At 40.4% G+C, this 26,062-nt stretch overlaps 2 protein-coding genes across 8 annotated transcripts in view; one reads left to right on the forward strand and one right to left on the reverse strand.

The window, feature by feature from the left end:
• Nucleotides 1-6,053, forward strand: part of NEPRO (nucleolus and neural progenitor protein) — a 19,185-nt gene extending 13,132 nt beyond the window's left edge. For both annotated transcript variants that reach the window (XM_055128062.1, XM_055128063.1), the window contains 2 exons: nucleotides 1,518-1,777; nucleotides 5,581-6,053. In XM_055128062.1, the coding sequence (XP_054984037.1) occupies nucleotides 1,518-1,777; nucleotides 5,581-6,043 (723 nt within the window). In that variant the 3' untranslated portion in view covers nucleotides 6,044-6,053. The remainder of the gene's footprint in view (nucleotides 1-1,517; nucleotides 1,778-5,580) is intronic.
• On the reverse strand, nucleotides 3,125-24,597 carry GTPBP8 (GTP binding protein 8 (putative)). 6 transcript variants are annotated; one of them, XM_055128065.1, is made up of 6 exons: nucleotides 23,319-24,593; nucleotides 20,552-20,650; nucleotides 16,444-16,574; nucleotides 15,160-15,259; nucleotides 12,091-12,209; nucleotides 3,125-3,282 (listed from the first exon to the last, which is right to left on the reverse strand). In XM_055128065.1, exons 1-6 carry the CDS (start codon nucleotides 23,649-23,651, stop codon nucleotides 3,222-3,224), a joined length of 843 nt encoding a protein of 280 aa, XP_054984040.1. In that variant the 5' UTR covers nucleotides 23,652-24,593; the 3' UTR covers nucleotides 3,125-3,221. The 6 variants fall into 6 exon arrangements, with proteins under 6 accessions (XP_054984040.1, XP_054984041.1, XP_004606776.1 ...); XM_055128066.1 differs by having other exon boundaries at nucleotides 3,144-3,376; nucleotides 23,319-24,592; XM_004606719.2 differs by lacking the exon at nucleotides 3,125-3,282 and adding an exon at nucleotides 8,110-8,244 and having other exon boundaries at nucleotides 23,319-24,589.
• Between the last annotated feature and the right edge of the window lie 1,465 nt (nucleotides 24,598-26,062).

A 26,062-nucleotide genomic window follows, 5' to 3' on the forward strand; every position in this document is an offset into this window, starting at 1 on the left:
TGAAATTCTTCATATGTGTCACTAACATAAAATACTAGTGAAAGTCCTGTTAGGTAGGTGCTATTTTTTTTTCTATGTTTTAGCCAAGAAGGGACAAGAGACTTGTTAGGCTGCATTGCAAATACGGGGCAGTGCTGGTACAAGAGAGTTTGGTTTCACAGTCTGTTCTTTTCCATGACAACAATCCTCCAAACAGTTTTGCCCGCTCTGCCCCTAACTTTCCTGAGCCTCAGCAGTTCTGCCGTCTGCTGTCCCGGGTGCGCTGGTTGTGAAGCCGGCTGGTCAGCACTCATTTATTCTTGACTAATCACTGCTGCATTGTATCAGTTATCATTAATCTGCTCAGCTTTTATTTGTTTATTTGTTTATTTGCTTGCTTTTTGGGTCACACCCGACGTACTCCTGGCTCATGCATTCAGGAATTACTCTTGGTGGTGCTCAGGGGACCATATGGGATGCTGGGAATCGAACTTTGGTCGGCCCCGTGCAAGGCAAACGCCCTACCCGCTGTGCTATCGCTCCAGCCCCCTCAGCTTGCTTTTAGGTAAAACCTTTTTACTGATCACCAACACAATAGGTTTTTATTTCGATATTTTCTACATTTTTAGAAATGTTTTTTATGAAGGTGAGCAGATTGGAGGGAGGTAAGCTTTAAGATGGAAGCAGACCTAATAGGTGGCATATTTTCATAAAGAAACAGTAAAAGTTGGTGAAAGTCAAATTTGAGGTATAGAAAGAGCGGGCTGAAGAAACAAAGGTACTGTGTCACAAGGTGATTCAATTAGAAGTGTTGCTCGTTTAAAGTACTGAAAGTGTTCAGCAAGTATGTCTGAGTGCCGCTGCTTTGCATATCCTCCCTTCATGCCTTTTGGCCTTGTGACCCAGCAATGGTAGGTGACTCGGCAGGGACAAATATGTGTCAGTTCGGTCATGCAGAAGAAAACGCTTCATTGGTGATACGCCCCCCCCTCCTGCCCCCATCGATATTTAATCATGTGTAGTTTTTCTGTGTAGAATAAATGTATTTGTGTATTTGTATGAAAATATTTATATTGTTTTCATTTACACAACCGAATTCAGCTACATTCAGGGCCAGAGCTATATTAAGTGTCTAAATACTGTTAAAGCAGTTGCCTCACATGCCACAGATCCTGCAGGGTTCAAGTCCCCTGCACCACATATGGTCCCTTAGCACTGCCACGAGATTACACCTGAGCACAGAGCCAGGAAGAGCCTCTGAGTACCACAGGGTGTAACCCCAAAAGCAGAAACAAAACATCTAAAACCTTTTGCATTCAGCTACACTAGAACCTGTCGTAGCACACAAGGGAAATAAAAATAGTGTTAGGAGTGGTGATAAAAAATGAAGTGTTTTAAAGCAAAAGAAAAGTATTGAGCTTAAGAAAAAAATGTACTTCTTTGAAGATTTTCAGATTTTGATAGTTGAGCCAGATTTTCTTGTCATGTGTACAAATCCATAGCAAATGGAATATATTTTTCTCCTTTCCATATTTCAGGAAATGAGTTCTGAGTTTAAATGTTATCAGTCCAAACTAAAAGCAGCCAAACAACCTTCTTGGAAAGCAGCAGAAACTCCTTGTGTCAAAAGGTTTTTGCAAAGATTCAGAGAGGCTGAGAGTTTCACACAGCTTTCTGAAGAAATCCAAAAAGTGATTCTGTGGTGCAGGAGTAAAAATTTCAAGGCTCAGACCATCTTTCTGCGGAGTAAACGTCTGAAAATTGACCGGCTGAAACATATAGCAGCTCACGGCTATTGGTAGGTATATTAGGCAAAATATCATTGGGGGGAAGAAAATAGTTGGAAAATCTGATTTATTCCACTGTACTCTGTTGTTCTATCTGTGCATTAAGCATGTGAATTAGTATGCAAAGCCTGGGGATACAGCTGTGCCTAAGACAGGCCTTTTTATTTTTTATTTTATTTTAGGCACTGTGATTAATACTCTTACTGGTAGGGATTCATGCATACTATGTTCCAACACCGCACCCTCTACCAGTTTCCTTTCCCCAACTGAGCTTTGTAGATAAGTTCTTAGCTCTGTTATCATCGGCCAGCTTTTTATTCCCTTACTTTGTTTCTTTATATCCATATATGATAGAGGTTATTCTCTATCTGTCCTCCTTCTGACTTAGTAAAGTACTCTAGATATATCCATGTAAGGTACTCTAGATGTATCCATGTTACAGCAGATTGGATCATTTTTTAACAACTGAGTGGTGTGCCACTGTGTGTGTGTGTGTGTGTGTGTGTGTGTGTGTGTGTGTGTGTGTGTACACATACACATAGACATACCATAGTTTGTTTATCCGCTTATCTATTCTTGGACAGTTGGGTTGTTTCCTGGCTTTGGCTACTGTGAATAAGACTGCAATGAACTTAGAAGTGCAGATGTCTTTTCTGAATAGTTTTGGGCTCTTGGGAGGATGCCAAGAAGTGGGATTGCTGGGTCATATGGAAGCTCAATTCTTAGTGTTTGCAGGAGTGTCCTTACTGTTTTCTAAAAAAAAATAAAACCAGTCAGCATTCCTACCAGCAGTGGGTGCAGGTTTTTTCCCCCCCACAGCCCCAGCAACAGTATTTTTCTGTTGCTGTTCGCCAGTCTCTACATACAACTAGTGGGGGTTGTATCCCGTTGCTTTGATTTGCATTTCCCTGGTGATAAGTAATGAAGAGCATTTTCCCATATATTAGTTGGTCATCTGTATCTTCTTTGGGAAAGTTTCTGTTCGTCTCTTCTCCCCATTTTTTGATGGGGTGTATTGCTTTTTTCTTGGTAAGTTTTACAGGCACCTTGTTTGTCTTGAATATTAACCTTTTGTTGAATTTAATCCTCGTGGGGCTGTAATTCTACAAAGGCATTTGGCTAGTCTCCCCGAAGTTTCTGCTCAGGGGGAGATTGTGAAAGCAGAAGGCGGGGCGTCTGGTTGTTATTGAGGGTGCCTTCTGGCGGGGTCAGGGCCAGCTAATGACCTTTCATGGGGGCTGGATGCCCAGGTAGTGATATTTTCCTCCTTCCTCTGATTCTTCCACCCATAGGACTGGTTATTTTTACTGATGAGCCTATGTTGTTGAAAGTAATGCATGAACTTAGACAATTTAAGGTTTCATATTTTTATTTAAAATAACATTCATGATAATTTTAGGCACAAATGGCCACGAAGGTTCTCACACCCCTCCCAGAGGCAGCCATTCTGACTAGTTACGGGTCCTTCAGGAAATAATTCTTGACTCTTGCTCCAGACGTGTGTCGGTTCAGGGATCTGACGTGGTTGAAAGCCGAGTTAAGTTCAGCTCAGGAGTGGCTTGCTGGAGGGGCTTTACCCTGAGGGCCCTTAAAGACCTATAGTTAGTTGTCTGAAAGGGATTTTAAAAAATTCATGGGCAAAAACAGCCAGAGGATAGAACAGAGGTGAAGGTGGATAAAACGGTTCTGTTCTAGATTGGACTAAAGTCAGAGTTAGATGAGGCAGAGATGATAACGACCAACAGTTAATTGGGTTCATAGACCAATTGGTATTTATTTTGTTAAACCATTATTCTCACAAAAATATATTGTTCTTGGGGCCTTTAACGCTGCTGACCCGGGTCTCCCAGCACCCCCTGTGGACTCTGAGCCCGCCAGGGGTGACACCTGAGTGCAGATCCAGGATATTAGCCTTGACCATCACTGGCGAGGCCCCCAGACAAAACTTTAAAAATCATTAATTCTCTTTTACTGCCCTGTTTTGCCATTTTCAGTATTATATATGCAGTGAATTTTAAGTTTATTTAATGGCCACTCTTTTTTTTTTTTTTAATTTTTTATTGAGTCACCATGTGGAAAGATACAAAGTTTTCAGGTTTAAATCTCAGTTATACAATGCTCGAATACCCATCCCTTCACCAGTGCTCATATTCCACCACCAAGAATCCCAGTATAGCTCCACCCCGCCCCCTCACACCCCAACCCCCCCACACCCCTAGGCCCCCCACCCTAAGGCCCCCCCCCCCGCCTGTGTAACTAATAAATTTCACTTTACTTTCACTTTGATTGCATACAATATTTCAACAAAACTCACTATTATTGTTTGGAGAGTCTCTCCCCTAAAGTCAGACCTGCTGAAAAGGAAGCATTAGATAATTTGTTTTCCATTGCTGAGGATGAAGAGGTATGAGGTCGAGTGACCACACTTAGCGATTTAATGGCCACTCTTAAGGGGAAACAATTTCATTCCCATTTTTATAGATGAGAGGAGTTTATTTTGTTTTGGGTGTTAAAATTAGAGATCTAGAAGTTGGTTCAGATCTTTCTAATTCTCCTGTTCCTTTATTTCAATTAGAAGATACAGCAACTTTCCCCACTTAAACATCACTGATAGACAAAATGGTTTGGAGACAAGATGTGTTATAATAGGTGTCTTTAAAGTCTTTATTTCTTTTAAAAGGCAGAGAGGAGAGTGGTGTTGTAGGGAAGACAGACCATGTTAAAATTTTGAAGTCTGTCCCATTGAGGCAGTTAGCTAGGCACTAATGTACCTTGTGGCACGGCACCCTGTTTCAAAGTAAAACACCTAAAATAGTCTACTGTTTGAGTTCTGAATCCCAAAGGAGATCGAGCATGAAGCCTTGGCTAGTTCAAGTGAGTTTATGAATCTGCTAGAACCATATTGTCTCTCTCCCTCCCTTCCCCCCCTCCCCCCCGCCCCTGCCAATCTTGGCGAAAGCTCTCCACCAGCTATATTTTATTTTCTGGTTTTTGTTCTGTTGTGGTGCTTGGCCTTGCTCGTGGATCCCCAGGTGGGATTCTAGGACCATCTGTGGTGCTGGGGAATGTGGGTGGCTTGGCTGCAGGCAAGGCAATGCCCTCCCTATCCTGTTTCTGTAGTTCGCCGGCTTTAACTGTGGCAGAAGAGCAGGTGAAGAGGGGACAAAATGGAGCCAGTGAAAGGGACTGGGTTGGTCCCGGGTCACCCCCAATGAAGGCAGGCAGTGGGTGGAGAGCTGGAAAGGGGCCCTCCTTTAATTCATTCAGGATTAATGGCACTGGTTCAGACACTGACATCTGGCTGGAACCAGGGTTGAGATTGACACAGTCTGGGCCTGGTTGGTCGCTTGTCAGAGACAGGGCTGGAATAAACTCTTCTTTGCCTGTCATTCCCGTTTTCCTCTTATAACATGATGTTGTATGTACAGATACAGATCAGTGGCAGCCTGGCAGATTTCTGTTTGTGATGCATCCTTTCCCTGGCTCTACTTTTGCTATTTTCAGTTATCAGGAAACCTCTGGCACTGAATAATGGAGAGGAATTTCAGTGTTCATCAGTGCTGTTGTAGGAGCTACCAAACTTTGGGAACGTAACGGTGACACATCTTTTTACAACCCAAATCAGAGAGAAACTATGTGGAGATTTGGGTTGAAGTTTCTATTTATTTTTGTTATAATTCTAGGGTTACATACATGCATAACTTGGAGATCAATTGTGTATTTGGTTGTTGCTGCTGTTGTTGTTAGAAGTCAAAAGTTTTTGAGAAATGTTTTCTGCATCTTAATCTCAGATTTTTCCTTTTTCTCTTTTAAGTTTACCAAAGAAACTAGAGTGCATAAAGACATCGATTTGCAACTGCCTCCTTCGTGGCTCAGGGATCAAAACTTCAAAGCATCATCTGAGACAGCGACCACAGAGGAAATTTTTAACCAGACAGAGGAAACCACAGAGAAAGCTGCAGCCGACTCTTTTAATGGAAATTCAACAGCAGTACCCCACAGAGGCCCGGGGCATTACAGGTACCAGCAAACGGAGAGTCTCAAAGCAGACAGTTCTTAGACCTGACCTCTCCCCTCACAGAAGGCAGCCCCTGAGGAACAGAATTTCCGGTCCTGTCACCCAGACTCTGCAGAAGCAAATTTTTGAAAACTGTACAGAAAGCAGCGGCAATAAAATGGAGCCACGTACAGTGATACACATAAACAAACATAGTACTCCAGGAGCCAATAAGAAGACAGATGACATTGATGATATTTTTGCCTTAATGGGAGTATAGATACTTGTATGTGAGATTTTAGTGATGAACAAACTGACCTTATGTTCCACTGTTTTAAGTGGGATACTGAGACCTGGAAATACATAAAGTATCACTTGAACCCAAAGAGCTGTGATGCCGTCTCTGTAGAGCAGTTTGTTGAACAATAAACTTTGATAAAATGTTGTGGTTGTTTAATCGGTGAAGTGTTTGATTTTGGTTAAATACTGGCTTTTTGCCAGGTAGATTAAAAAAAAAAAAATCTAACATTTCCTGCCTATGAGAAGCAGATGTGATTTATTTTCTGTTTGAGGCTTAATACACCTCTGTTTGACACCTCTGTTTGAGGTGTTAAACCTGAATGTTATAGGGAGTTGAGACCTGAAAAATCAGGGTTATAGACTGCTGTGTAAAGTGTGGGTGGGGGATAAAAGGAACTACTTTAAAGCTTACGTTGGCCATCACCCTGAATGCGCCCGATCTCGTTTCATCTCAGAAGCTAAGCATGGTCAGGAGTGGTTTGTATTTGGATGGACAATTAACTTTTTTTTTCTCTTTGGGTCACATCCGGCAGTGGACAGGGGTTACTCCTGGCTCTGCACTCAGAAATTACTCCTGGCAGTGCTCGGGAGACCATATGGGATGCTGGGAATTGAACCTGGGTTGGCTGCGTGCAAGGCAAATGCCTTACCTGCTGTGCTATCCCTCCAGCCCTGACAGTTATGGTATAATTGAAAAACTTCATTGGAAAAACCATAGTTGTTTAGAGAGTTGTCTGATGAAGCACTCTGAAGTATGGATTGCACTACATGCCTTGCATTTATTTTCTACTTCAAGAATTTATTTTTGGGGCCTCACCTAGCCGTACTCAGTCTTCACTCCTGGCTCTGTGCTCAGGGATCACTCTTAGTGGTGCCTAGGGGACCAGATGCAGTGCTGGGGCTTTAGCCAGGGCTAGCTGCATGCAAGGCAAAAGGATTAACCCCTGTACTGTCTTTCTGGCCCTTCATTCATGTTCTTTTGGAGTAAGTTTCTTCATCTCCCCCCCTTTTTTTTAATCTCTTACCCCTTAAAATTCTGTGGAAAACAGTAAAATTTCATTTATGTGTTCACAAAAATAATCATTTGTATTTATCTGTGAGGAATGTAATACAGTATCTCATATCAGCTAATTTCCCCAAACAACTAAAATTCAAATGTTTAAGAGTGAAATCTGAAATACACAAAACCATATTTACCTTGTAAATTAGATTTAAAATTGTCATCATAGTGAATTGCAATTTCGGTTTTTTGTGGCTACCCAGCACTGTTCAGGGCTTGCTTCTGGCTCTGCACTCAGAGATCACTCCTGGTGGAGCTTGGGGTACCATATAGGGTGCTGGGGATTGAACCAAGAATTGTGCAAGGCACGTGCCCTAGCCACTGTACTCTCTGGCCCTGTGGATACCAATTTTGTCAATTCTGGTTGCTTTAGAACACAGAGGACACATATAAATAAAAACCGTAAGAAGACTTCCCTAGTGTTACTTAACATCTGAGCCCTCTTCAGTATCAGATTTGAGAACTTTATAATTGGGTATGCAGAATTTGGAAGAAGTATAAGGCCACTGTCTTGTCTCTCAAAAATGATTCAGAGGCAAGTTTCATGAGGTTGCTCATCTCAAGATCAAGTATGCTGCATCTGTCAGGGTTTGCTGGAGTCAACACTGTCCCAAAGATACAAAAATGATTCAGGTCAGCGATTGTGGTAGTATCCTTGGGTGCCACTGGAAGGAGGGTAACTGATTATTTTTTTAATTGAAAAGGAGACAGTAGGCCAAGTAATCTTGGGAACCTCTGGTCCTTATGTTATTCACTTAGTGCATCCTTGACTGGCTTTCCTTTTTCATTTTCCCACGATTTCATGAATTTATGAACTCATTCTTGTTTGACAGTTTATTAAAATAGGAAAAATTGCTAGTATCTATTCTACTGAACAACATAATCCAGTCATTTAGAAACCTTTTTCTCCAAGCACGAATTCATGTTTGCTGTGGGAATTTGACATGATTCTTCACCAGTTAATGAAACACAACATTTAGAACAATGTTGGAATAAAACTGTTTAGTGAGCAAGAAGAGCTTGGAATCTTCAGCTAAACTGGAAGTTACTAAGCCTTGAGATTTCCTGTTATAGTTGCTATAAAGCATCTCAACAGATGGATTCCAGAATAGGTCACAGCACTGTGAAAAGAAAAATTATTATCTTCCTTAGTTCAGAGATAGTAAGCCTTTAAAAATCTGTAAACTCTTGTTAGTTCTATGTATGAAACTAAATGTTTTAATTTGTTTTACCTTTCACTCTTCCCTGGCTTCTAATATCAAAATTTAAAGACATTACTATTTCTAAAAAATTTCATGATTTTCTAAAAATTTGGTGAATCTGCTTTTAATTTCTAAAATCAAAAACTTTGATCATTTAAATTTTTATAACAAGGATTCAATTATCTTTATAATTTAAACTATTTTGTGATTTTAAAATAATCATTATTGTGTCTATTCTTCCCTCCCTCACTCCCTTCCTTCCTTCCCATGGCCACATGGTTTTGAAAGATTTATGAGCTTTTATGGCTACTCTATGACTTTTATGGGTATAGGGATTTATTTACATCAAAGGTAAAATAGCTTATGTAGTGAATTTCCTTCCTGATTATAGCATTTTGCTTTTTTGACCAGTTTTCTCCTTGTGAACAATCTGTGATGATCTGATTTTTGGAGGAACCACATCCGGCGTGCTTAGGGCTTACTCCTGGCTCTGTGCTCAGGGATCACTCCTGGCAGGACTCGGGGGACCATATGGGGTACCAGGGATCAAGCCTGGGTCAGCCAGTGCAAGGTAAATGCCCTACCTGCTGTATTATCACTCTGGTCCCAGGTTATTGATTATAACTGAAATTACATAGCTTAAGGGAGAGGAACAAATTGGGTAGTCCACAGTAAACTGTGTTGGCACTTTGAACTCACAAATATTCTTTCAACATGTAATTTCTTTATTGTTAGTCAGTTCTTATTACTTACAATTGTACTATATGGAGATCCATAAAAGCAGTTGCCTTTTAACTACGTATATAATTTTTAAAGTACTATTTATAAATAGACTGCTCCCAGTATCATTTCTAAGAAGCTTTTTCTACTTACAGTTCTCTGCCCAGCTGGAGCAGAGTTCAGACATGAATCTGTGCAGTTAACTTTTTTTTTTTTTTTTTTTGCTTTTTGGGTCACACCCAGCGATGCTCAGCGGTTACTCCTGGCTCTGCACTCAGGAATTACTCCTGGCGGTGCTTGGGGGACCATATGGGATGCCGGGGATCGAACCCGGGTCGGCTGCGTGCAAGGCAAACGCCCTACCCGCTGTGCTATCACTCCGGCCCCTGTGCAGTTAACTTTTGATTAGAGGCTTAAAGGCTAACCCTGGACTATATGCCAGTGCTAAACTACCTTTCTCCTACCAAGATCACACAGGAAGAGAAGGAAATAAAAAGTGCTAGTTTGTGACTAGGCTAAATTCCTTGAAGAATGGATTGGAACTTGGCTATGTAAGTATATATAACTCTGCTTTCTGAATTTGGACCTGACAAGTTTCCTGCCTGTGGTCATTGTGGTGTAGTGAACGTTGAAGATGTTCTGTTAAGAATGTTGAAGTTCTCAAAAGTGGACACACCATTCTGTGCCTTGAGTGCTAAACCTTGCTCACTTGTGGTAAGGCAGACAGGGAAGATTCTCAAGTTATGCACCAGAGACTGAAAGGAGAAAATATCTCATATACTAGAATCTGGCTGGCCTCTGGCAGGAAACAAATGAACCATGTGCATAATTTATGTACAGATTCACAATCCAGTTTATTTAATCTTCCTAACAGTAACACTTGCTAGTAAGAAATGAGAATCAGGAAATAAAATAATGTTGCTTTAAAATTTATAGCCAAGAAGAGGAAACAAGCAAAACACTGGGTATCTAGCCATACCTAGGGCCCAGGTTCTTTCTATTTCAGCAAACATTTTGCCAATCACTTCACTTCTCCGACTTGTAACCTTTGCGAAATGCCTTTATGAGGATCAGCTCCGTGCTCAGAACTGTCTCATGACATAAACCTGTACAAGACCTCGTTGCTCTCAGGCCAGAGTCTGAGTTGCTCATCTGGCAGCATCTCTCATTGCACTGTGGTGGTGTTTTTGTTTTGCCCTGCAGGCCAAGCTCCCAAGAGCTATTCAGGAAGTCTGGGGTCCCCAACCATCATTTTCCATCCACAGGGCCTGTAAGTTCTGTGCAAGGGCCTTGTACACAGAGGTCACCGCAGTGGGGTAAGCGTCCCCCTGGGCCACACCTGGTGGTGCTCAGGGGCCTTGCGGGCTGCACTTGATAGGGCTGGGGAGACTAAGTGGTGCCAGGAATCGAACCTGGGTCAGAGCATGCATATATGAGCCCGAATCACTGTACTATATCCTGGTCCTAGATTGTTTGGGGTCATTCTAGGTGATGCTCGGGAGTTACTCCTGGCTCTGCTCAGGAATCACTCCTAGTAGTACTCAGGGGACCAAATTCCGTTCTAGGATCAAAGTTGGGTGTGAAGCATGCAAGGCAAGTGCTTGGACCATCTCTTCGACTCCATTCTATTGTGAATCATTCCCTTGTCTTTGAACACTGAACTCATCCTAAAACAGATCAAGAAAAACACTAACGTATACTCTGGAACAATTATACTGTATTAAATCTCAGCGTACAGGGCTCCAGATGTGGCTCTGTGGTAAAGCACTTGCCGTGCATGTGTGAGGCCCTACTTAGGTTTGATTCTCAGCACTGTGGTTTCCAACATGGCTGGGAGCCACCCCGAGCATAGCTGGCTCTGGTTCCAGAAAACAAGACAAATCCAGTCTAGCAGTCAACTACAACTTAAGCTTTTTTTTCCTTTTTGGATTTGGTATTTGGGGCTTACTCCTGGCAGGGCATGGGGAACTACATGGGGTGCCAAGATTGAAGCTGGGTGGCTGTGTGCAAGTCACTTGACTTATACTTATACCCTACCCTTATACTCTCTCTCCAGTCCTTAAAAAGAAAATTTTTATCTCTCATAACCAAAAGAGTTTTCTATCATTTTGAGAGAGAGAGAGAGAGAGAGAGAGAGAGAGAGAGAGAGAGAGAGAGAGAGAGAGAGAGAGAGAGAGAGAGGAGAGAGGAGAGAGGAGAGAGGAGAGAGGAGAGAGGAGAGAGGAGAGAGGAGAGAGGAAGAGAGGAGAGAGAGGAGAGAGGAGAGAGGAGAGAGGAGAGAGGAGAGAGAGACTTTCTGTCTGTACCTGACCGCTGAGCCACATCCTGGCCCCTGAAAGAAAAATTTTTCCCCCCACAGCTGAAAGAACTCTTAACCTTAAAGATAACTTATTAGGAATAGAGAAATAGATGATAGTGTGCTTGTGGCTGTTTAGCTGCTCTTTAAAAGAAGGGTTTTATTTTTACTGTGGTTAAGGGTTGGATGAAGCCTAAGGTGAAAGAGACTGAAGATGCTGACAGGAAGTTCCAGCAGAGATCTGCTAAAGGAAGATAGTAACAGAGAGAATCAAAAAATGGAAAGTGCTCCGCTGAAAGTAGACTAGAGACTGTACATGATGGCCACTCAATAACCCTATTGCAAACCACGACACCCAAAAGGAGAGAGAGAGAACAAATTGGAATGCTCTGCCACAGAGGTGGAGTGGGGTGGGGGGATGGGATGGGGGGTGGGAGGGATACTGGGTTCATAGGTGGTGAAGAATGGACACTGGTGGAGGGATGGACTCTCAAACATTGCATGAGGGTAAAACAAGCACGAAAATGTGTGAATCTGTAACTGTACCCTCACTGTGACTCACTAATTAAAAAAATCAATAAATTATAAAAAAATAAATTTAAAAAAAAAGGAAAGTGCTCATGGTGGAATCAAGTCACATGTAAGTCTTCTAAACACCTTTTTGAATTAAAACAACAAAACAAAAAACAATCTCCGATTTAATGATTAGGTTTATTACTACATGACGTTATAAAAAATTCAAGTCTTACCTTACAGGAAACAACTGAGGAAAACACCCCTGTGTTTTAGTATCAACAAATTTTTGGATCTGAAGCACTTGCTTTAATAGATAGCCCTTGGAAGATTTGTCAATTTTTGTTAATACCATCTGAAAGAAAACAAATATTTAGGCATTAGGAATAAAACATTTCTTAACATATATTTTACCAATTTTAACTACAAATTTTCAGCTATAATGAAGTCACCTGTGCAAACTGTGGTATTCATTTATTTATTTATGGGGGTGGAGAGGCTCCCAAGTGGTGCTTGGGAAAGCCACCAGGAGATTCTCAGCCAACAAGGGTATACTGCAGCCCAAGGACGAGAGTCTGTTTGGGCCCTGCTGGGTCAGGGAAACCTGGGTGACCCTAGCAGTGTTGGAGGCCTCTGGGATCATAGCCAGTGTGCTCAGAGACCTCTGAGGCAGCACTCAGCAATACTTGGGGAAACAGGGTGCCAGGAAGTGAACCCAGGTTGGAAATGCTGTACTAGCTCCTGAAACTTGTGAGGGCCAAGAGAGATACTTGCCCTGCACATGGCAGACCTGGGTTCACTCCCTGGCACCTCATATGGTCCCTTGAGCCCTCCAGGAGTAATCTCTGAGCATAAAGTCTGAGCACTGCTGGATGTGGACCCAAAACCAAAGGGGAGGGGGGGGAAAGAACTTTTGGGGGCAGAGAGATAGTACTGCAAGAAGGGTGCCTGCCTGCATGCGTGACCTGGGTTCCATTCCCGCCATCCCATAGGCCCCTTGGGCCTGCCAGGAGTGATTCCTGAGGACAGGGTTAGGTTCCTCCGAGTATTGCAAGGTGTGACCCCCAAACCAAACATAAAATTAAATTAAAAAGTACTTATAACAGCACTGTTTTACAAAAGCAGTAAACACTAAAGGAGTTACTTTGGCAGTTGAATGAGCTAATGTCTCCAATACATGTACGCTATATGTTTGTTAGTTAATGATGCCTTAACTACAAAAAGTCGTATTTTGGATTTTAGAGCAGTGAATTGGAGCGATGGGTGTTGGATCATTGTATGAAATGATCATGAACAGCTTTGTAACTCTGTAACAGTGACTCATCCATAAAAAATAAATATTAAGACCAGTGAAAGAACTTCTGAATTGTAACTACAACAGTTGCTTCTCAGCCTTTTGGCTAAGATAAAGTATAGAACCATAACTACAATTGTAAGCCATAATTTTTAGGTTACTGACTTGAAACAATTGCCAACAATCATTTTGTTTTACAAAATAGGTCTACTTGTTATGTAGTAATTTAAATGAAAAATAAGCTAGGCTATTTGTAGTTATGATCCAACTTACATGTAGTTATATTCCAAATAAGTCTAAAACCAGAACTTACTAGGCCAACAAGTAAAAATTAATTTGAATTGAGAATGGTCAAGGCATGGAGGATTACAAACTAAAGAATAAAATATTGACCTACCAGATTTTCCTGGGGAATTTCACCAAATTAAATTGTCTATTTTAAGATTTTTAAAAATTATCAGATGCTTCCTTTTCAGCATGTCTGACTTTAGGGGGGAGAAACTCTAAATAATAATAGTGAGTTTTACTGAAATATTGAATGTAATCAAAGTGAAAGTAAAGTGAAATTTATCAGTTATGCAGGCGGGGGGAGGGAGGGGGCTTGGGGCAGGGGGGGCAGGGGTGGGGGGGCGGGGTGGAGCTGTAATGGGATTCTTGGTGGTGGAATATGTGCACTAGTGAAGGGATGGGTGTTTGAGCATTGTATAACTGAGACTTAAACCTGAAAACTTTGTAACTTTCCACATGGTGACTCAATAAAAAATTTTTAAAAAAATAAAATAAAAAGATTTTTAAAAAATTAAGAGAGTAAAGGAGTGTGATTTATAGTGGTCTGTAAATCTATGCAAATGGGAAGTCTGTCCTCATAAAGACAAATATGTTGATACTTCAAAGTAGATACAACTTGTCTACCACAATCTCTTTTCCAGAGAATTAAACAGTATTTTCTTAAAGTTAAAACTGTGTTTCTGAGTGGTAGCATAGTGGGTAGGGTGTTTGCTTTGCATGCTGCCAACCAACATTTGATTCCTGGCACCTCATATGGTCCCCTGAGCCTGCCAGGAGTGATCCCTGAGCACAAAGCCAGGAATCAGTCCTGACCACTGCCAGGTGTGACCCAAAAACCAAAATATCAAGCAAACCCAAATAAAAAAACCTCCCAAACTGAGAACAATTTATGACTTTACAAAATGGTACCTGTGACACCATACCAGAAACATTATCACTTAATAAAACCAGTTTAGCAATATTTGACATTGTAAACTATATTTATTAATTCTCTGGAGCCTTATAACTATAAATTACATATAAAGGTTCAAAGGACTTTTATAAATACCAACAATCTAACGAAGTTGCTAACTAGTAACATGGTTTGAACTGGATTCAAATTTACTCTTAAATTTTAAATTAAAATATGACTTTTTTTTTTTTGGAAACCAAAGAATAGTCAAGAAGTTCTTCACTTTTCCACTAGAGGAAGTTAACAGTGCTAGTCCATCTGGAAAACTCATGAAGTAAATGCAGATACCTACCTATTAGTTTATTCTTTCTAGGACAAACCATGGAAAGAGCATTAGTAAAATATTATCAGAAGAAACTGTTCTCTTTAAGAATATGAAATCCTACTTCTATGTGTTAGAACCTGTTTTATATTCTAATAGTTCTAGCAAATATTTCAGTTGCAGTTTTATTTATGATCGGAGAAGTAATATCTCTCTGCCAAGTTGTGTTACAGAATTATTAACAAGTTGATTACAAGTATTTATATTATGAACACAAAAACTCATGAAAATGGAAGGCACGTAAGATACCAAATGGCAGTCTAAAATGTTTTCACTTTTACTATATTTCTGAAAAGTTGAAAGTCAAAAGAGAGAAGAGAATGAAAATACCACAGAATTTTTAAATTAATGTTAATGACTAATAACTGAAATGATTATTTATATAGAACTTTTATTTTCACAACGAGAGGAATTTATAACAGTGATTCAAAAGAAATAACTGTACTTACCACATAAGGTAATGCAAATTCTTCACACATTTCTATGGCAATATTGTCTGTTTTTTGAATTCCAACAACACTGTCCACTAATAAAAATGTTCTCAATAAACTATAAGAATGCAGAAATGAAGATTAATGTCATCATATAAGATACACATTCATTTCTCCTGTGGCCCTTATAAAATTTTCCCTTAAATAATTCCCAGCTCAAAATTTAAAAAATTTATTTAGACCAAAATTATTTCTTGATTTACCAATAAGTTCATTCAATAATCCAACAGGTCTCAATGTTATTTACTTTTAATAACTAAATTCACTATTTATTTCAATACCATGAATTGAGCATAAGACACTTCGTCGGGACAAGACACAAAGATGAGCAAGGGTATTTCTCTATTTCATTCATCATGCAGAAAGAGAAATCAGTTTTAAGTTAACATAAAAATGCCCAATTTTTAAAAATAAGACAAATAATATAAACTAGACACATTACACTTTGAATTTTCTTATGTGAATGTTTCATCTATGGTACTATAGAAAGCTACAATAAACAAGATATTTATAAAGCTTTTTATACTTTATTTATTAATTTTTCTACAGTATTGTGCAATGCTTGAGACACAGAACTGCCACTAGACCACCTAAGTTTGTTTACTGACAAAGGCAAAATTGGCAGAGGATATGACATCACAGGTATTTTAGAAATGGTCAGAATTTTTACTGGTTTATTTCTAGTTACAGTAAATACCACAAGAACCAGCAATTTTCTTTTCCAAAATTAGCCACGTATGAATTTGGCTTAAGATTGTTGATAGAATGCTGAGAACAATGATACGCTAGCAGTCAGAGAGACAGCCCAGGGGCTAAGGGACACGTATTCCATGTGGCCAAGCCTGGTTTGACTCTCACCACCCGGTCCTCCTGGCACTGCTGGTGCAGCCCTGCAGGCCCTTTAGCAAAGCGGGGCTGAGCTCGATAACTGCCAGTCCTGCAAGGGCCAAGCAGCACTGCCTCCTGGGGCCGCACACTGAACCACTTCCTGGGCTGAGGAACACATATTCTGAAATAAACCGCGCTTAGCATTAAATGAGCCTACAGTGAACCTAGGAAACTACAAATGCATTCTATAACTTCGACCTAAATTTTATACTATAGAGATTATGAAAATAAAATGGATGTTATATAATAAAAAAAATCATTCAATAAGATGGAAATGTTCACCATGTGCAGAAAGCTCTATTTATAAATACATGTTTTAGGGTTAAATGTATACTCAGAAGATTTTTTTCTTACTTCCTTCGTTCTTTTAGATAGGTCTCTACCATGTCAACAAAATCTTCAGGTGCTTTATAGCCATAACCTGGCATGTCCACCAACGTGAAGTATTTTCCAACCTTGTAAAAATTCATTTTCTTTGTATGACCCTGTTAAAGTAAATGGGGGGAAAAAAGCTCTCTTAAAACATCTCATTTATAGGGGTTAGAGCGTTTGCACAGTGGGTAGGGTGTTTGCCTTGCACGCGACTGACCGGGTTCGATTCCTAGCATCCTATATGGTCCCCTGAGCACCGCCAGGAGTAATTCCTGAGTGCAGAGCCAGGAGTAACCCCTATGCAATGCTGGTGTGACCCCCCTCCCCTAAAATCTCATTTATATATTTCACCAATATTTCACCATTCACAATATTTGTTAAAAATCTATTCTATAGTTCTAGTATGCTGATATTAATTCAGGAACAGTCAGAAAAGAAATGCTGGAGATAAGATTAGAATAAAACATTTGTTCCAATTAATTCTTTATGGAACCTATATGTCATAATTTTAGACTGCATATTGGAAATATATAAGTTAAATACTTTGAAGTCATAGTTATTTTATTAGCTTTCAATGAAAACGTTACCCCATTCTTAATGGTGTAACTCCATTAGTCAATACTCTGAGGAATAATATTATACATGCTTTTAAAAGAAATGAATTATGGCACTGATAGGTTATTGCCACCTGTCCTAAATATTTCCATAAACCTAGATCCAAAGACTGAAATTTTATTATGCCAACACTATTGCTTCCTGAAAACCAAATTTTTGTACATCTCATCAATGGGTTTTAGTACTTCCATTTAAACCACTTATTTTTTTTTTTTAAGGAAGAGAGAGTTATTTTAGAGTGTGCACCTTGCATGTATGAAGCCATGGATTCCAATACCACAGAAAAACTAAGATTTAAAATAAAACACATCTTTTATAAAGCATTACAATGCTATACTGTACAACTAAAATTGCTGGAGAGATGATAAAAAGTGACATGGTTTTGTTCATCAGATTTTTCATCAATATTTTGTTCGTCAGATTTTGATCAATATTCATCAGAGAAGCAGAGATTAAACAATGTAAAGTCATCAATCTACTCAGTTAAAAAAATGAGCAGTCAGAGTTCAAAGCAATAATATAGAGGGTAAATCACTTGCTTTGCATGCAGATGACTCAGGTTCAATCCCTGGCATCCCCTATGGTTCCTAGACCCTGCAAGCAGTAACTCCCACATGTCGAGCCAGGAGTGACTCCTGAGCATCACTGGGAGTACCACCCCCAAAACAAAACAAAACAAGACAAAAAATGAACAGAGAATATGAAGAGAAACTTTTAGGCACCTGAGAAGATGTTCATCATCACTTATATTAGAAGAAACATAAAGAAATCACCTGTGACAATGAGTAGTTTCTGGAATGTAAGCACAACAAATGTTGGTGAGAATGCAGAAAGAAGGGAAACCTTGTTATAATGCATAGTTACGGTCAGGGGATATAAACTGGTGCAGCCACCAAGGAAAGCAATATGGAGAGTTATGAAAAGAGGCTAAAATGGCAGAATAAAGGGGAGCTTTGAGAGCAGTCTCCCCCAGTATGTCCTATAGGGAGGGAGGATTTGGGTGCGGACCCCATGATGGATGAGGTAATTCAGAGGAGTGACAAGTAAGTGGCATAGGGAAAAATCCTGACTACAGACACAGACACACAGACACACAGACAGACATACACATGAGGAAAAAAAAAAACATAAAAGGACAGATAAATAAATCAGTAACAGAACTTAGCAGGATGGGAAAGCTTAAATTTACATCAGTGAAATTGAGGCAAGATTCATGGCTTCATCAACAAAGAGAAAACAAAAAATGAAAAACGGGGGCCAGAGCATAGTGCAACAGGTAAGGCAGTTGCTTTGCATTCGGATAACAGGGGTTCAATATCCATGGCATCCCATATGATCCCCTGAGCACCTTCAGGAGTGATGATCTCTGAGAGCAGAGCCAGGAGGAAGCTCTGAGCACCACCGGGTGTGGCCCCAAAACAAAAACAACCAAAAAGAAAGCTTGAGAGATTCATGAGATAATATAAAGAGGAACAACCAGATAACATCTGAAGAAGAATGGAAAGAGGAAGCATTATTGAAAGAAATAGCCAAAAACTTTCCCAACACGATAAGATACACAGGCAGTCCAGAAAGCCCAAAGGTTTCAGGAAAAATTAACTCAATCAGAACACCAAGGCATACTGGAGGGGCCAAAGAGAGTACAGCTGGAAGGGCACTTCTCACATCATGCAGTTGGGCTGGATTCAATCCTCAGAGTCACATCTGGTTCCCAAGGAATAACAACTGAGGGCATTCACTGCTTCCAAACCAACCTGACAAAAATTACTAAACGATCTATGAACCACAGGAAAACATCAGTCAGAAGTAGAAAATTATCTTCTATGAGGAACAGGGAAACTCTAGTCAGAAGTAGAATAATACACAAACGTTTGGAAATTGGGGAAAGACAGCAAGTGAGAAGACTCCCTGGCCGAACTCTAGAGTTACATGTTTCAAATAAGGGAAAACAAGCTCAAAACAGCATCTGTTTACACAGTACCCTAAAATTAAAAGTAGAAATTTCATATTATTTAGTTATCATGTTTCTGGATATTCTTTATTTGAAGAATATAAAAATAGCAATTCAAAGAGATAAATACGCACCTCTATATTCACTGAAGCATTATTTACAATAGCTATGAGTTGGAAAGAACCCAAATATTCATGAACAGACCTTTGGCCAAAGATGTGATAAATATACACAATGGAATACTCCTCACTTATAAGGAGAGAAAAAAAAATGTCATTTGCAATAATATAGAGGGTTAGAGGGTATTATGCTTAGTGATACATCAGATGGAAAAAAAATCATCATATGTGGTATACAGAGAAAAATAAACCAAGGAACTAAATATAACAATAGAAAAAACCAAAAACCAAAAAAAAAAAAATACAAGCCTTTAGAACCGTTTCTTTGAAGATTGCTGCTAGTCCTAAGGTATAAGAAGACTGAACACTAGTTTTAGACCGTAAGACCAAATTTGTGGCTACCAGAAACGAAGAGGCTAGGGGTGGGTAAATCAGATAGTGGGGTCAACTGTATGGTGAAGAACATAATCTCATTTTAAGTGATAAACTTAAAAACAAAAAAAAAAGTAAAGAAAATTTAAAAACTTTTAAAAAAATGCTAAAAAAAAAAACCACCCTTAGAATTTTGAATAAATATTTTCAGGGGAGAGTTTTTATAAATGATAACTAGCTTACCAAGCAGCCTGCACATCTATTTGATAAGAAATTTCTTCCTTGACCCTCTCATGAAAAGAACTAACCAACCCAGAAGGTTATTTGGTGAGGCAAAGCAGTCAGAAGAGACAAGTTAAGGGATAGAAACCATTAGCAGTGATATAGGCAGGGAATCAACTATATTAAACTGGTTAAGTCTTATGGAAGGGGAGAAAGAGAGGCATTAGGTTGACCGGAATGTTACACCACACACAGATAACAAGATCAGGAGAAGTGAGGGTCAGGCCACTTACATACTGTTATGTGCACCATTGAGAACAAAGTAGAGGGAATTAGAGAATAACAGAAAATAACTGTAGTAAACTGACTGAGAAAATAAATGCATAATTTTGACATGAAGATACTGGGAACTGACCAATATACACATATATGTACAAATATACATTTCAGTAAGGTACAAAAAATTATCAGGGGAAAAATAAATATTTTGAGGTTATTTCTTCTAAAATCAATGTAGAACTAAAGTTAATTTTCAGAGAAGCAAGTATAGGATGATATGAAAGTGCTTATTTGGCAGCTGAAAAATATTTGGATACAGATTTCCTTAAGATATCAGCAAGACTGCAAAAACACTTATCTGGACATGCAATAATCTTTCTTCAGAGAAAGACATAAGTATTCTTAAAGTATTTTGCCTTACTATTTGAAATAATTTTCATGAAATTTAGCAATGATTGCCTGTATCTCCCAACATTTATTATTTATCTTAGACAACTGAGAAAGCTAAGACATATTTTAAATTTCAACATACCGGTTTTTTGGAGACTCTAACTTCAACCTCTGGGGCCAATGAAAATAAAGCCTTTATTAGAGAAGATTTTCCAACATTGCTTCTGCCTATAAAACACACCTTACGTAAGATAAAAGAAGATAACTGAGTACCAGTTTATATACATTTATTTCCTATATTCGTATTAGTTGCAAAAATTTGTTAAACTATTCAGTTTGGGTTTCCCATGTAAAAACTAGGCTTATGTTTTGGTCAAGTTTCTTAATAACACAACTATTGTCTACTGAATGATTTAATGTGCCAGCATTATTACATGCACTTTTAAATCATCATAACATACATTTTTTCTATTTACATTTGCAACATCCCTGTGAGGTAGGTAATGTTATCCCTATTTTACAGGTGTTAAAATGAGAGGCTTCTTGGGGTAGGTTAAATAATACAACCATCTTGCGAAGGAGCTGTAATCTGAATTCTGGACAGAACCAGTGCTTTTATTACATGTGCTTCTCAAGAACATCTGTAACATTTAATAATAAGTTCAAATTCAAAGTTAAATTATATGCGATTTTCAAACCTGGTTCTAAAAGCACAACCACATGTTTGGAAGCACATATACCTTCAAATTCTCAGAGAACACCACTTTATTTTTAAAGGTTATTCCATTCCCTCCATCTCTATTTCTCCTTAGTACTTTATTGAATAAAAGCCAATGAAACAGTCGACATTTATACAGATGGTTCGCTTCTTAGTAATGTATTGGAGGGGCTACAAGTTGTAGCTATAAAAGGTGCCTGTATCAGAGCTGAAGGATGTTTTGAACACCTGTAAGGGGTGATTTGGTTATCAACAGCATGCTTGTGCCATTTAGTGGTCAGGCACAGGAATGTAAAACTAGAGTCACACCTTCACAATGAATTTATCTACATCAAGGATAAACTTCCAAGGAACTACCAGATTAAATCTAATACTTTAGAGATAATAAGACTAAACTAAAAAAAAAAAAGCACATAAATTTTAGGAAGTTAACAGCGTAAACCTGAAAGTAATGGCCGTTCCAAATTATCAAACGATTAATGTACTCTTTTTTTTTTTTTTTTTTTTTTGCTTTTTGGGTCACACCCAGCGATGCTCAGGGGTTACTCCTGGCTTTGCACTCAGGAATTACTCCTGGCGGTGCTTGGGGGACCATATGGGATGCCGGGGATCGAACCCGGGTCGGCCGCTTGTGTGCTATCGCTCCGGCCCCGATTAATGTACTCTTAATAATTATTATAGCAATTCTAAAGTGAATAAAGTTTTCTAAAATAAAAATGCATTGGTACAGTTATGGCAAATATTTCAGGTCTAAGTCTTTGAACCGTTTTTAAAAAGCAAACTTTTTATTTTTTTAATGTAGGAGTACTGCTATTTATAGACTGGAGCGGTAGCACAGTGGGTAGGGCGTTTGCCTTGCACGCAGCCAACCCAGGTTCAATTCCTTCACCCCTCTCGGAGAGCCTGGCAAGCTACCGAGAGTATCCTGCCTGCACAGCAGAGCCTGGCAAGCTACCTGTGGCATATTCAATATGCCAAAAACAGTAACAAGTCTCACAATGGAGATGTTACCGGTGCCTGCCTGCTCAAGGAAATCGATGAGCAATGGGATGACAATGACAGTGCTACTGTTATTTGAATGTATATTCAGCCACTGATAATGATGATGATGATGATGATGATGATGATGATGAAGAATTGGGCATGAACTCCACATTACTTTTTTTATTATTATTTTTTAAAAATTGGGTATCCATGAGACAGACCATTACAAAGCTGTTGATAATTGGGTTTCAGCCATTCAATGATCTGGCACCCATCTCTCCACCAGTGTACATTTCCCACCACCAATGTCCCCATTTCCCCACCACCATCCCCTTGGCTTCCCTCTAAGGGAGGCACTTTCCTTCTTCCTTCTTGCCCTCTCTCCTTCTCTCCTTCTCTCTCTCTCTCTCTCTCTCTCTCTCTCTCTCTCTCTCTCTCTCTCTCTCTCCTTTTCCTTTTATGCATTATGGTTTAAAAACAAACTTTAAATTAAAAAAAATATTAAATGGCAAAACACGCATAAAATGCACTCACAGAAAAATCTATTACTCTCCCTATCCTTAATGGATAGAATAGAAAATTTACATAGGGTCAAAATTGCCTATTGATATGGATCTTTTCATTTGGGAAACTATTACACTTTTCATAGCACAGCGGGTGGGGCGTTTGTCTTGCATACAGCCCAGGTTCAATTCCTCTGTCCCTCTTGGAGAGCCCAGCAAGCTACTGAGCGTATCCCGACCGCATGGCAGAGCTTGGCAAGATGCCCTGGCATATTTGATATGCCAAAAACAGTAACAAGTCTCACAATGGTGACGTTACTGGTGCCTGCTTGAGCAAATCGATGAACAACGGGATGACAGTGCTACTGTACAGAGGATAAATTACACTTTTCATAGACTTAATGATTTAGGTATGATCGCCTTACTTCAACTAAGCAGGAAAAAAGGTCAATAAAAGGAAGGATTTTGAATTCTTGATCATTTTAAATCTCTCTGATCTCCTATTTCCATTACTGAAATAAAAGTCTCCTTACTTAGTTAAAATTATGATTATGTTTTCAGTTTACAGTTTGTATTATTTTGCAGGATGTCATAACAGCATTAGAAGAGTCCACGCAAAACTAGGAATCCCTCCTAGGTGGCCAAAAGTCAAAGTCGAAGCCCCGCCCACGCCCCCACGGCCAACTGCCATTGGCTGCGCTCACCTCCGGGCGGGGGAGGTTCGGGGCGTGGTCCAGACGCACGGCGGAACTGACGTACTCGATGCGGTTGGCGGCAGTGGCCGTAAATAAGCTCTCGGCCCTGGCGATGTCCTCCAGGCCCGGCTCGAAGATGTTCAGGCGCAGGGCGGGCCTCGAGTCCGGGACGAGGTGCCGCTCGAGTTCTCGCAGCGGGAACACGAGTTCCGTCAATTTCTTCTTCGGCAGTCGTAGCACCTCCGTGAAGGCCTGGGAAGTGCTGTGAACTCGGCTCGCCCGCCACAACGGCTGCATCTTGGGAAGCCTGCCCAGGCCAGGCCGCAGCACGGGCGCGGCCATATTCCTGTCCTGACAGCTCCCCGCGGGCCTTGTCCCGGAGTGCGCGTGCGCGCGTGAGTCCGGGCGCTCCCGCCGGGCCTGCTGGGAATTGTAGTCCCCGAGACCCGCGTTCCTTAGTTCCGGGAAGATCTGCACTTTTTCTGTCACGCCCTTGCTCTTTCCCCCGGTGCCTTTACCTTTGCGTGAGGCCGGTGTTGGAAGGTTTCCGAAGTGAAAAGACGTCTGCTCATGTGCTTGAGGTTGCAGCTAAGGTGAAAACTTCCGAAACTCAGAAGGTAGCGTGTGACGCTCTCAGGAGACCTACTTACCAGTTGACAAACCACTTAAAGCGGGTCTTACAGAACGCGTTTCCAAGAAAGAACAGGACTGGTGAGAAATGCGGTTGAAACAAACACCTTTATGACAACAAGCAGCCTCTTTAACCTGCAAGAAACGCACCCAGAAGCGTTCTCACACACTCCGAGTCTGTTTGGCAGGAGTTCCATAAAGAGACTTCATTTCCAAAGTTTTCTTCCTAGATGCCAAGAGACAGTACAGGGTTAAGGTGCTTCCCTTGCATGCTGTCGACCCTAGTTCAAATCCCCTGTTCTGCATATGCCCTTCCCTGCACTCCCGTCCCCCGCATTCCCATCCCTAGTGTGACCCAAAACCCAAAGGGAAAAAAAAAGTTCTGAAAACTTAACTGCTGAGTAGAAGATTCGGTATCATGATGAGATGAATAACTTAAAATATATATTCCTGCTTAAAAGAGGCCAGAGCTTCTTAACCAAGATATCCAGCAACATACCGCCCAAGTGGTAATTCCCTAGGATATTCAATGAATGTACATGATACAAAAATTAGGAAATAGGAGCCAAGGGTTTTGACTGATCTGTAGCTGCCAAACTACCAATGCATTTTTACATTAGGCATTGAGGAACACTGGTGTAGGAGAATGGGCACTGGTGGAGGGATGGGTAAACGATTACTGTATGACTAAAATGTAAACACGAAAGCTCATAAGTTTGTAACTATACCTCATGGTGATTCACTAATAAAAATTTTAAAAAAAAGTTCCTGAAAGAGAGCAACGCAGAGTCTCTTGCCCCCGCACCTGTCTTCACGGGGGGCCCTCACCAGGGCCCCTTAGAGTTGGGTGAGTTGAGTTTCCCTCCCCTCCCGGAGCAGAGCACTGTCAGCCAAAGACCTCCGGAACCCAGCCACAGCCATGCTCAAAGCCCCTCTCCACATGTTCGGACGAGCCTCATGCATGATGGAACCAGCTGAGGAACCCAGGTGTGCAGGACCCGGGGCTGAGATCTCCAAGCCTGCTTGGATCGGGACTGGGCCTCCTCCACCGAGACCCCCCATTTTCCAGTAGTTTGACAGCCATACCCACAACTGCCCCCAGCCCTGTGTAATCCTATCAATGCCAAGATCCAGAGACTATAAAACAACATTCCTGGAAGCCTAGTTCTCAGAGAACCTGGCAAAGAACCAAGAGCATCCTGCCCACAGGGCAGAGCCTGGCAAGCTCTCTCTGGCGTATTCAATGTAACAATGATGGGTCTCATTCCCCTTACCCTGAAAAAGCCTCCAGTGTGGCACTTCTGGGAAGAACGAGTAAAGAGAGGCTGCTAAAATCTCAGGGACAGGACAAATGGAGACGTTACTGATGCCCACGTGAGCAAGTCGATGATCAATGGGATGACAGTGATAGTGATATATATATGTACAAATATATGTATACATACACACATACACACACATATATATGCAATGCTATTTAACAACCTATTTTTTCTTTCAGTACATTTCAACCAACATGATTGTTTTTAGTGGAGAAAGAGTCTACTTATTTTCCCAGTGTCTACTGATCACCTGTAAGCTTTTGTCACTACAAAAATTTCAAGCACTACTAAGCTGGAGATATATGAGTAAGTAAAAAGCAGAAAGTTTTTGTCCTTATGTGTTGCCGAAATAATGACAATACACATATCTTTGATAATGATTGATCTTAAGAAATACCCAACGTTAGTTAGAGTTAGGAGTGTGTGTGTGTGTGTGTGTGTGTGTGTGTGTATGTGTGATTCTGGGGGAAGAATTCCAAGCAGAAGTGCAAGGCTCAGAGGTGGCAGTGTGAATAGCTAATCTGGAGAAGAACAAGTGGGCCAGTGTCACCAGAAAGCTCTGGTAACAAATAAGAGATTAGTAAGACCAGCAATTGCTATAAAATTTTTGCTATCAAACCTTGCATATAGACAATGTCTTTTAGTTTGCTTGCATAGACAGGAGTCATTGTGGGGTAGGCTGGTAAATAGAGGGCCCATGGCCAAGGAATTTCTGAAAGTAATAAATCCAATAAGTTCAGTAACCCAAACTGTAAGAATTAAGGCCTAGGTCTGATAAGATCTTCCTGGCACCAGTGACAG

Source organism: Sorex araneus, chromosome 2 (assembly GCF_027595985.1).
Source record: "Sorex araneus isolate mSorAra2 chromosome 2, mSorAra2.pri, whole genome shotgun sequence".
Classification (NCBI taxonomy): domain Eukaryota; kingdom Metazoa; phylum Chordata; class Mammalia; order Eulipotyphla; family Soricidae; genus Sorex; species Sorex araneus.